The sequence below is a fragment of the Rhipicephalus sanguineus genome, chromosome 1 (genome assembly GCF_013339695.2).
Source record: "Rhipicephalus sanguineus isolate Rsan-2018 chromosome 1, BIME_Rsan_1.4, whole genome shotgun sequence".
In the NCBI taxonomy this organism is placed as follows: Eukaryota; Metazoa; Arthropoda; class Arachnida; order Ixodida; family Ixodidae; genus Rhipicephalus; species Rhipicephalus sanguineus.
Window position 1 is genome coordinate 141,157,024 of NC_051176.1, and position 12,110 is coordinate 141,169,133.

General features: G+C 43.0%; 1 protein-coding gene across 2 annotated transcripts in view; it reads right to left on the reverse strand.

Moving 5' to 3' along the window:
- Window positions 1-3,716: 3,716 nt before the first annotated feature.
- The window catches only part of LOC119399155 (uncharacterized), a 50,339-nt gene continuing 41,945 nt past the window's right edge, over window positions 3,717-12,110 (reverse strand). For both annotated transcript variants that reach the window (XM_037665973.2, XM_037665980.2), the window contains exons 16-18: window positions 11,259-11,361; window positions 9,458-9,524; window positions 3,717-3,850 (exon numbers count right to left, since the gene is read on the reverse strand). In XM_037665973.2, the coding sequence (XP_037521901.1) occupies window positions 3,738-3,850; window positions 9,458-9,524; window positions 11,259-11,361 (283 nt within the window). In that variant the 3' untranslated portion in view covers window positions 3,717-3,737. The remainder of the gene's footprint in view (window positions 3,851-9,457; window positions 9,525-11,258; window positions 11,362-12,110) is intronic.

The following is a 12,110-nucleotide window of genomic DNA, read 5'->3' on the forward strand; positions in this document are numbered from 1 at the left end:
CTAGAAAAACAATGAGAGGAACGCGCACACACGAGTGCACCACAACGGTCGTGCGTCGTCTGCTATGGGGGAAAGTTGTGGCGGCACCTGGCGGTACCTCCGGTCCCTACACGCCAATTTTTAGCTCCACACGCCTCCGTAGGGATGGCGCCGGTGAGCAGGTCGTAAGTTTATAGAGGAGGTCGTGCTCCATTGACATGCATAGCGGAAGAAATCTGCATAACTCATGAAGGAATATTTAATGCTGTTAGACACGAAAAAATCTGCCGGACCTGACGGTATACCGACCGTTTTTTTGCGACGATATGCAGAGTGGTTGTCTTATTACCTTACTTTACTGTTAAAAAAATCATTGAACTGTTGCGCATTACCCCAAGACTGGCACAGTGCAGTAGTCGTTCCAATATTTAAAAGTGGCAACCGATTGTTGGTAAACAACTATAGACCTGTATCTCTGACCTCCGTGTGCTGTAAAATGATTGAACACATTATAGAAAAACATATAAGACAGTTTCTAGAAAAAAAATAATATATTATGTCCTTTCCAGCATGGCTTCAGATCCGGTCTTTCTACTGTTACACAACTTATTGAAACAATTCATGACTTTTGTACTTCCTTGGATGCAAGTCAGCAAATGGATGAAATACATATCGATTTCGCAAAGGCATTTGATAAAGTATCTCACCATAAACTTCTTTCTAAACTCCGCAGTGTAGGAATCAGTACGCAGTTGCTTGATTGGATTGGTGCATACTTGTCACATCGTCAGCAAGCTGTTAAAGTTAAAAACTGTGTATCGAGCAATTTAGAGGTTTATTCAGGAGTACCACAGGGCTCTGTGCTAGGGCCCCTCTTGTTCCTGATATATATAAATGACATTGCTTCAGTTGTCGAATCACCTGTTAAAATTAAACTTTTTGCAGACGACTGTCTAATTTATTGCCAAGTTACATGCAGAGACGACCAGCTTAAAATCAGTCGCTGTCTTCAATCACTAAGTTCGTGGTGCAAAAAATGGGAGATGGAAATTAATTACAAAAAGTCCACTTAGTGCTCGTTCGCACAGCCGTCAAACCACCCGTCGCGTCACCGTCACGTCAAAAAAAACGTACAGCAGACGCGACGTAGCAGTGTACGAACAGACGATGGCGGTTGCAGCGTCGACAGCAGCACGTTTTTGTGCAGTGTTGACCGACTGATGCACCAAAATAGAAATTGTCCACGCAGCTCAAATGGTTCGCTGGCGCTCTCCCGACTCCGCTGCGCTCTCCTCCTCGCACCACAAACACACACACACACACACACACACACACAAAAACCAGTTGTCCCCCCGTTTTATGGCCCATTCAGTCAGGCGCGCGTTCAGTGTTCCAAGGCCACGTACCCGGGGGCCGTATGCTAGACGCGTGGCTCTTCTCAGAACTCGGAACTCCAAACGTAAACTTCTGATTGGTCCGTTTTCTAGGGGCGGGGCTCCGTCGCCGTGCCGGCGACGGAAACGTAGAGCACTGCTCTACGACGCCGTCAACCGTTTTTTCCGGAGAAAACGTCTCGGAAACCCTCTCCCCTGACGGAAATCGGCGCCGTGACGTTGACGTGACGGAGCGTTTGACGGCTGTGTGAACGAGCCCTTACACTCACATAACGAAAAAGAAAGCTATGCTTTTGTTTGAATATATGATTGAGGACAAAACTCTGGATAATGTGACTAGCTTCAAGTACTTGGGTGTAACAATTACGGATAAATTAAATTGGACTCATCATGTAGAAAGCATATGCTCGTCAGCATATCAAAAATTATGTTTTTCGAGGAAAAAAATACCGAAAGCGACGAGAGGGGTGAAATTATTGGCATATAAAACTTATATACGTCCTATTCTAGAATATGCTAGCGCAGTTTGGAGTCCGCATCAGAAGGTTCTTAAGCAAAAATTGGAGCGTATTCAGAGAATCTCTGCATGTTTTATTTGTTTGAAATACAGGCGAACAGACTCGGTAACGGACATGCTAAAGGCATGCGATTTGGAACTGTTAGAAGTAAGAAGACAGAAGTGTCGATTGAAATTATTTTTTCAGGTATTACACGAAAAGGTAAAAATAAATAAAGATACATATATAAAGCAGCAGCTTGAGAAACGGCCTCTGCAAACAACTCATTCCCTCATTGTGCAACCAATACGAACGCGTACGGATTTGTGTCGTTTTTCTTTTTTTCCTGATGCTATAAACTTGTGGAACAGTTCACCAGAGGAAGCTGTACAACAAATGATGTATCTGATTTCCAGGTATTCTTAGATAGATATTTGTGATAACAATGATGTTTCTCGTTGTTTGGCCGTTGTTAAATGTATGTATGTGAAGCGTTTTCATTGTGCCCACCCTGTAACAACCCCCAACAGAGGGTTAACAGTATGACTAAATAAATAAATAAATAAATATCTGGCGTTTAACGTCCCAAAACCAAGATATGATTATGAGAGACGCCGTAGTGGAGGGCTCCGGAAATTTCGACCACCTGGGGTTCTTATGCACCTAAAGAAAGCTAAGTATACGAGCCTCAGACATTTTCGCCTCCAGCGAAAATGCAGCCGCCGCAGCTAGGCACAATAGTGACAAGAAAACATGGTGGGAGTTCTTATAGCTACTACTTATAAGGCATGTCACTGTGTATACTGCAGCAACGATTGTTTGGAGCTTGAATGCAATTCCATATCCAGAGGGTTTAGCATTTGGGCTCACCTTTATTCCTGCACAAATTTGCAGCACAAAACAAATAAGACATTGAAGTAACACTTAAAAGCACAGCTTAGGCTGCTAGAAGCAACAGCGGCTGGGCATGCGCTAATTGACATTGATGTTCCAGGCACTAAATAAAGAGAAAATGTGGAACCATAGCATTTCAGCTATATGACATCCACTGCCACTGCCAGAAACCATGCTGACTGATGCATAGTTGCACTCACCTATACAGTAGGAAGTAAAAAAAAAGTGGTACATGTGCCAAAAAAAGCTGTACAGCTATATATCAAGTACAACAAAAGCTCTTTAATTTGGTGCCCTTGTCACTTTGTCTGTTCTCCATTATCACTGATTAATCTGCAGTGCTTCGCACTTGTTACATTTTCAGTTTGCTTAAATTGACTGGTTTGCAGGCCAGCACGTACAAACTTTAATGAGTTTTAGGGGCTGCAACATTTAAGTCAACAGTGGGTCTGAATGATGCAATTTTACAATTTAATGGCAGCCCAATTACAAGCTTTTACTGTAACCTGAAAGAAACATAAGTGAACACACACATCAGTCTTGGTATGTGCAAGAGCAATTTGCTTTCTCTGGGATACATCATACAGCATGATGCTCATTATTAAGGAAATGATGCTAATAGCACATCAAAGGAAATGGTTTGCGCAGCTTACAAATTCTGTCTGTCGCTGTCCAACTTGTCCCCTTCCCTGTAATTCGTGGCATATCATACTGGCTGCACCATATTTAACGTTTAGATATGCATCTTCAACACCAGCGAATCTCAAAGTAAGGAAACGTGCCTACACACTTTACCCACATTTCTGACATTACCACCCAGCACAACTTGTATAACAAAATGATTGAAGACAAAAATAAGGTATGCCAAAGATGGCATACTAGGCGTTACACGATTCAAGAGAGAAATGAAAAGGAATATGTGGTTGGACAAAGTCTTGTGCACATAGCAGACCAACTTGTTGCAGCTCTCGTCTTAATGACCCTTTGTTTCCACAATGTGCTTGCTGACTTGTTTTTCTAGGAAGGTCAGTGGGCCAGGATTGTCAAGGATGACCTTGTGGAATGCTCGGACATCAAATTTTGCACCTAAGAAAAGAGCAATAAATGAATATGGGCAGTCAGACCTTAGAACAAATTTAATACCAAAACAGGCATGTGCTTGCACGCATGCGTCCACTCCTACACGCACGCACGCACACACACACGCACACACTCTCATCTTTGCAACCCTGAGCCCCCAATACAAATTCAAACACCTCAACGATTGCGAGGCATAATTAAAAGGCCTGAAACAAGTTTTTTTTTTTTTTAACTGAGCAACAGGTGAAAATGAGTGCGATGGCTTTCAAGGAATACATTCCTTAACCCCTTCAGGGTTTTCGCCGTACATGTACGGCAGAAGCTTCCTGGTACCAAAGGGTTTTCGTCGTACATGTACGGCATAGCGTTTATTTTTAAAATGCGCGCCTTTTTCGATCATTTCTTTTGTTTGGCCTGTGCTTCCACACTTCGGGAATACGTGGAATTTTTTTCATGCGCCGATGTCTCTCCGTTGTATTTTTTTTCGCTTCCCAAAACGGCGCGCCGCCTATCGCTTGCCCATCCGAGCGCGTTCGCGGTGCAGCTGGTTTAAAGTGCGCCGATGTCTCTCTGTTGTTGCTTTTTTTATGCTTCGCAAAATGGCGCGCCGCGCGCCGGCTATCGCTTGCGCAACCGAGAGCGCCCGCGGCGTGGTTCGGTTTCAAACGCGTGCCTTCTCCCATTTCTCTTGCTTGGAATGTGCTGCCACGCATCGGGAATACGTGTAATTTTTTTAATACGCCAATGTCTCTCCGTCTTTTTTTTTTTCTTTCCAAAGAGGCGCGGCAGCTTGTAGTCTCGCATCAGAACGCGCGCACGCGGTCCGGCTCGTTTCGGTTTCGTCATTCGGGTGGTTTTCGCTTCTTGCGCCCGCAAAGCTGATGGCTGCTTGGTTTCTAATCTCTCAAAGGGTGACCGCTTGTTACTCTCATTTATTGCACCCCGGCGCGCGATTACATCTGTTTCCGTGCGGCGCTAAATTACACAAACGACGCCGCCGTGATTGCGTTTCCCGTTTTGGGGTCTCGGAAAAACTAACTACGTCTTGTTGGCGATAAGACGAAGTATTACTGCAGCTTTTTCACTCGTTTTGCTTTCCGGACGGGAGCAGAACCATAGTTTTCTTCCGTGCGCTCACTGACGCAGTGCGCTTACGTTATGGAAGCGCGCGCCGGTTGCACTGCTGCCGGTGAGTCGAGCAGCGATTCTTCCGATGCAGACTATTCCCCAATTGCCGAATCAGAATCTGATTCATTGGATTTCAGTTCGTCAGACGAGAATTTTTTGACGAGTTCAGACTCCGATGACGATCAAGGAGCGACATCTGAAACGCGTGCGCGGGGAGCCATGCTTCAAAGACTATCACACGCTGAAAAGTTTTTAGTGTTAGAGCACGAGCGTTTTTAACCGGAAACGTACTCTGGTGCGCTTATTTTTGTATGTTTGTGAGCTATGTTTAATACAATGCATAATTTTTATTCATAAAAAACTGTGAAGCTTTTTCTTTTAGGATTCTGCTTGATTTTACTACGAATAAGCCATATGTATGTAACAACAAAACTGATTTTTTTATGACTTTACGGTCACGAAAAAAAATTTTAGACAATTTTTTTCTTAAATAGAATCGTCTGAAGAATTTATTTCAGCAATAAAAAAATTACACATTTTTGGACTGGATTTCGCGAAAAAATTCGACCCTCAAAGGGTTAAAGAGCTCCTAACCAGGTTCGGGCATTGCAAACAAATAAGTGCAGCATGTATATCACTCAGTGGTGAAGAACCATGCTTAAAGGGAAGAGCAAAAGTCACATACACAAATGAACTGTGTAACGCACTCTGCCTAGTGCAACATTACCAAGCATGGCATGTTATTAGTTTCCCAGGGTGAAATGCACAATGTGAACATTATACAATCCCTTGGCCATCCTTGCTTCTCGCCCTCGGCTATGCTACATGGCAGAAGGCAGAAAAGTAACTAAGACCCTAGCCAAGGCAAAGAGGGATAGCGCCTTAACCCTTTGAGGGTCGATTTTTTTTACGAAATGCGTCCCAAAAATGTGTATTTTTTTATTGCTGAATTAAGTTCTTCAGACGAATCTATTTAAGAAAAAAACTAAAATTTTTTGGGGTGACCGTAAAGTGACAAAAAAAATCACCTGTGTTGTTACATACACATGGTTTATTAGTGGGTAACAGCAAGATAAATTCTAAAGAAAAACCTTATCGACTATTAAAAAATTATGCATTGAAATAAGCGTCTGCGTAGTTCACAGACATACAAAAATAACAGCACAAAGTGGCATTAAGTGGAAACACGGGGGGAGAAAATCCACTTTTGATTTAGTCAGCATCATCTCGCCGCGCGCGCTTTTGAGATGCCGCTCACTCATCATCAGAGTCTCAACTCGTAAATAACTCCACATATGACAGGCTGACATTTACTGGATCACATTCTGACTCGGCAGTCAAGCGGCGATTCCTCCGAATTGCCGCTAGACTCACTTGCGGCGGAGAAACCAGCACGCACTTCCATAGCAAAAGCAAACTGTGCGGGTGAGAGCACTAAAGAAAACTGTGTAGTTGTGAGCATGTCCAGAAAGCAAAAACAAGTCTGAAACCTATAATAATCCTTTGTCTTATCGCCAACGAGACGGAAGCAGTTTTTGTCAGTCCCCGAAACAGGAAACGCAACCACAGAGGCGTCGTTTGTGTCAGTCAGCGCCTGCATGGAAACACGCGTAATCGCGTACCGGGGAGTAATAAATGAGAGAGTAACAAATCGGTCACCTTCTGAAAGATTCTAAACCAGAAAGCCATCAGTCTTGCGGGCGCAACAAGCGGGAACCGGCGGAAGAACGAAACTGAAACTAGCCGGCGCACCGCTGTAGTAAAGCATAAAAAAAAAAAGAGACATCGGCGCAAGGAAAAAATTCCTGCTGTGTGGCGGCACACGCCAAGCAAGAGAAATGATCGAAAAAGGCGTGCGTTTTAAACATACAGGCATGACGTACATGTACGTCTTTGACCCTTAAAGGGTTAATGTCGGTAGTGAGGCTTGCTTCTTGGTGGCATGGTAACATGTCAGTTCAAGTGAACTGGTTTGAAGAATTCTTTTCACAAAAAGTTCCCTCGATGATGCCTTGCAACTTCCAGCCGATAACCAAAATTTTCTATGGGGCCTAGTGAGTGACCCTCTAAACAATTTTTGATAAGAACATAGGTATAATGAGTGCAATGTTTACTATTCACATTCCCCCACAACTCATTGGTTCTTCCTCTCAGCTGGGACACCATCGATAACAGTTCCCTGACTTTTGCTCTCTCCTTTCTTCTTTCTCATGGCAACACATCAAGTCTGGCATGTGACAAAGGTGTTCCAGAGTAAATAGGAAGCAGTGATAGGACAAGTGAAAACATTAACTGCCACTTGCCCATTTCTTAGAAAATCTGGAAGTGCGCATATGGCATATGCCACTCATCACGGATGTCTCAGTTATATAAAAAGGGAGGTCTTAAAGGGGTCATGAAGCACCCCTTGGGCTTGTTGAAAAAACACATCCTGCGGAAAGCTGACACGGCTATGAACTGCTCAGCCAAATATTGCAGTCGTGCGCGCCGTGTAAAGGCTATAAGCGGAACGCGAAGTTGCTGTTTTCTCAGGCGCCCTCTTTTCAAACAGAGGCCGGTTCTCACTCTCGTCGGTGGGCGGGGCGTCTGCCAATTGACGTCGCGATCTGCATCGCCACATCGCAAAAGACATAGCATCCTCATTGGCCGATAGACGACATAAATCGAGAGCGGAGTTCGAATCAGATGCGCTTCTTGCCACGGGGTGCCGCCACTCGCCGCTGCCGCGCACTCCTCAGTACACGGTAGCCGCACTCGCGCAAGCGAATCACAGCGGAAGAGCGATCACGTTTCATGACGCGCGCTGACGTAGCTTCTTACCCCCGTGCCATCCCTCCCCGTGTAGCTTCCCGTGCGCTCGTCGGCACGAGAAAAGAGAGAAAGCGCTGAGAGCGTGCGGCAAACCCCCGTAACTCCGCTTATTCTTGACGGATTCGAGAAATTTTTGCAGCAATCGATTCGGGAGGCAGTAAACTCCGATACTGAAGTCATTAGATCATTACATGGAAAAGTGGTTCATGACCCCTTTAAGGGGGGACATGGCATTTAAAAAAATGTTTTTTGTTTCTGGATCGATTTGATAAAACTCCCAGAGTTTATGTAAATTTGTGTGCTGATTTCAAATATGCAGTTATTTTTCTAGTGCACTGTGTAGTTTTTAAAATACAAAATATTTCATGTGCCCATTGGGGAGCAATATCTTTTCTAAACTGAGAGAGTTACAAAGTAAATCAGCATACCACAATAATATGGAATTAGAACTGAGTGCAATGCAACAAAAATGGATGTTCTAAACCCATTGGAACAAAAGTTATTGTAGGTTGAACATTCACGAGTGAAATCCCAGCTTGAGATTGACTTAATGGTGAATGTTCAACATACAATAACTTTAGTTCAAATGGGTTTAGAACATCCATTTGTGTTGCACTGCACTCAGTTTTGATTCCATATTATTGTGGTATGCTGATGTACTTTGTAACTCCCTCACCTTAGAAAAAATTGCGCTCCCCAATGGGTACATGAAATATTTTGTATCTTAAAAACTACAAATTACACTAGAAAAATAATTACATCTTTGAAATCAGCACACAAATGTACATAAACTCAGGGAGTTTCATCAGAATCGATCAAGATATAAAAAATATTTTTTAAGAGCAGTGTCCCCCTTAAAGGGGCCCAGCAACACTTTTTGAGCATGGTCAGCAAATGCTGCCGATTGGTAGTCGAGGCTCCCGAGAACACGCGAGTCAAATATTATAGTGCAGCACGCGGCCTGGAAATAACAATGAATTCTCAGTCAGCCAAAAATCGCTCCCTCTTCTCTCTACAAATGATGTCATATAGTACCCAAATTACTGCGCCATATACTCACAGTCACCGCCATTGGCTGATTTGAGCATTTTGAGCAGAATAGTTACCGTGGTTGCCGCGGGATGCCGCCACTTGCCCGCACACGCGTGCAATCACACTGAAAGTCAGTCGCGCGTTCGAAGCAAAAAAAGAAAAGAAAGTGCTCAAAGTCTTGACGTGCGCTCACGAAGGGCCGCATCTTCTTGACCCCTTGTCATCCCCCTCCCTGCGTAGCATTCAGTGCACTCGCTGATAAAAGAGGAGAGAGAAAGCGCTTGAAGCGTGCGACAAATCCCTGTAACTCTGCTTGTACTAGACGGATTCTAAAAATTTTTGCACCATGTGATTTGTGAAGCGTCATGCGCTAATAGTGAGACTATTCCATTATAATTCAGAAAAGTGTTGCAGGGCTCCTTTACAGCCACAAAAGAGGGCTAGCAATCTGTAATGTGAGATTGTAGGCTCTCTGCTGTAGAATATTTGGCTCACATGATCATGGCAGCAATATCTACAGAGATGGGGAATGTTTTCTTAGTGATTTTAAGAAGTGTTTCAGCGCCTCTTTAAAACGCTGTTGTCCTGTATTGGAATGTCAGGTTGAAGGTGGTGCTAGAAAAGCAATGATGTCAAGCTCACCCAGGGCGTCCTGCGCTTTCTGGCGTAACTGTTTGATCTTGAGTTCACCAACTTTGTAAGCACATGCCTGGAAAAAAAAAAAAAGATGTCATTAAAACAGTACAAAAGATAAAAATGAAAGGAAGCAAAAACAAAGAATGCAGCACTAACTTTCAACTGAAGTTTATTTTTAAAAATATATAAAATACATGCAACTTTTGCCTCATGGTGACTGAAAAAAAAAAAAAAAAAAGCCTACCACTAGACACAAGTGCTACTGATGGCAAGAACAAATGTAGGACATTAGTGACACCTGTCATCAAGGAAAATCAGCACTTTTGCAATTTGCCCCCATCAAAATGCAGCCAGGATCACTGGAATTGAACTCAGGACCTCAAGCTCGGCAGCCCACTAAACTACTGCAGCATGTAATTAGAGCATTGAGCATGAAGTTTATTGATGAATATCATGGAACACAACTGCTTTAGAAGGGGGGGGGGGGGAGAAAGAAAGACAAAGAAAACAAGATTACTTTGACACTTAATGCAAGGAATGTAGAAAGAGCCACTGATCAATTTTTCGTACCTGATGAAAACTGCAAATTTGTAAAAAAAAATACCGTATTTACTCGAATCTAGGCCGACCCCGATTCTAAGCCGACCGCCGAAATTCGCAAGTCCAGAAAAAAGAAAAACTTAATCATTGTACTCGAATCTAAGCCGACCCCCCCACTTTCGCACATCGTTTTTTCGAAAAAAACATCGGCTTAGATTCGAATAAATACGGTATGAGTGTCCAAAAGCAAACTCTTAAATAAAGAGAGTAGGAAAAAAATGTAAGCTTATTGCATTTCTTGCTCTACCAGCTCGACAATGGGTCGACAATGGATATTTTTGCTTGACTTGTTGCACTTGAGTACAACAAAATCTGCCAGCGCATTTGTAACTTGTGTAGTGTCCCTGATGAGCAGTAAAAAACACATAGAAACCATGATTTTGTTATGACGCACATTGTAGTGGGGGAATTCAGATTATTTTAAACACCTGAGGTTCTTCAACATATATGGTATCTCTGTTGCATCATCCAAGCACCTTCACCCACCCACTGGCATACAATTTTTTATAAGCTTCTACTAGTCAATTGTGAGCATGTGCAATCTCCAAATATCATGTCATGCAACTGACAGTTCAATACTCTCACAGCTCGCATGCTCGCTGTCATAAAAGTTTTGTTTAGAAAAGCTTGAACAAGCCTTCCAAAAAAATTTTCAAGGATCTTGTAACTGCAGATGGTGTGTCAGTTATTGAGGCTTGCCGTGTTTGGAATTGATTCAAATATATATAGAGTATTGATCTGCTCTAACACTTGATGGCCATGCTGGACACGGAAATTTGAAAAAATTACAATTTCACAAGAAATGCAGCTCGTTCCATCATTTGCACCTGCGATGTGTGCAAGGAAAGTACCAGTACGCACATTTTGTAAATATACTAAGCAAGACGGCCAAATTTTCATTTGTCACAATAGACTGTTGACGTTACAGTGCACACGTAGTGGTCAGAGCAACAAACTTCAGATAGTTGAGCGAGTTTAAAAAATGCAGCTTACAAGAATGGTCAGCCCTGCTGTGAAAAATGAGGTTCCAGTTTATGCACTGATATCAATTAGCCACATCACATTCTACAGAATTCATGCTGGCACACAGTCGCAATTGTGAAATGTTTGAAGTTCCATTATATTCATGTATGATGAATGAGGCTCAATGGGAGAAAAAGCTGCACTGAAGAAGTGTAACTGGCTTTTAGTGATTCTTGATACTTGCCTGTCCAGGCCAAGTGATGTAGCGGTCAATCTCACTTTCCACTTCAGCTTGGCTAGACGAAGTGTGCTCAAGCAAGTACTGCACTGCTCTCTCCCTGGACCAACTGGAAATTGCAAAGCAAATCAATGAGACCCAATTGTGGCAGTGTTCCTTATCATGTAGCAACTATCTCTTCCAAAGCTTCTATGTCTCTTTGATATCTGCATAGTGTACCGGAGCACATCGGTGTCAGCTCTGTGCCAGCGTGAACGAAGACGTTGACGTTCGTGTGGTTCGTGCTTGTGCGAACTTGTGCAACACACTTGTGCAACACACTTTATAATGATTGGAAATTGGCTTATTTAGCCTATCTTTGTCCGCAACTCGAATTCACTTCATCCACATGGTCACCATATCAAGACTACCTTATCCGTATGTTGGAAGCTGTCCACAATAAAGTAGCCTGATTTATCTCATATAACTACAACCATCTTTTCAGCATTAAATAAATCATGATATTTCACTTCAGCAATTGGAAAATGACTGCACGACTGCTCGTCTACATCTGTTTCATAAGTATATACATATATATCAATAAACCTCATCGTCTGCAGATTCATGCTCCTGTGTGCATGTCCCAACGTACTCGCACCTCACTCAGTTTCATGTGTATACATGATCAAAATGCAAGCATTCAACTCATCAACACTGCCTTGAGCTACCACGCACTGGAATGGTCTTCCGGACCACATAGCATCCATGTCCAACTGCGAAACTTTTCGTGATGACCTGATTATATTCTTTGATAATGTTGTATAATGATGTTCCACTGTACTATGTATTGCAACCTTTGTTTTGTTACCTTTTTATTCA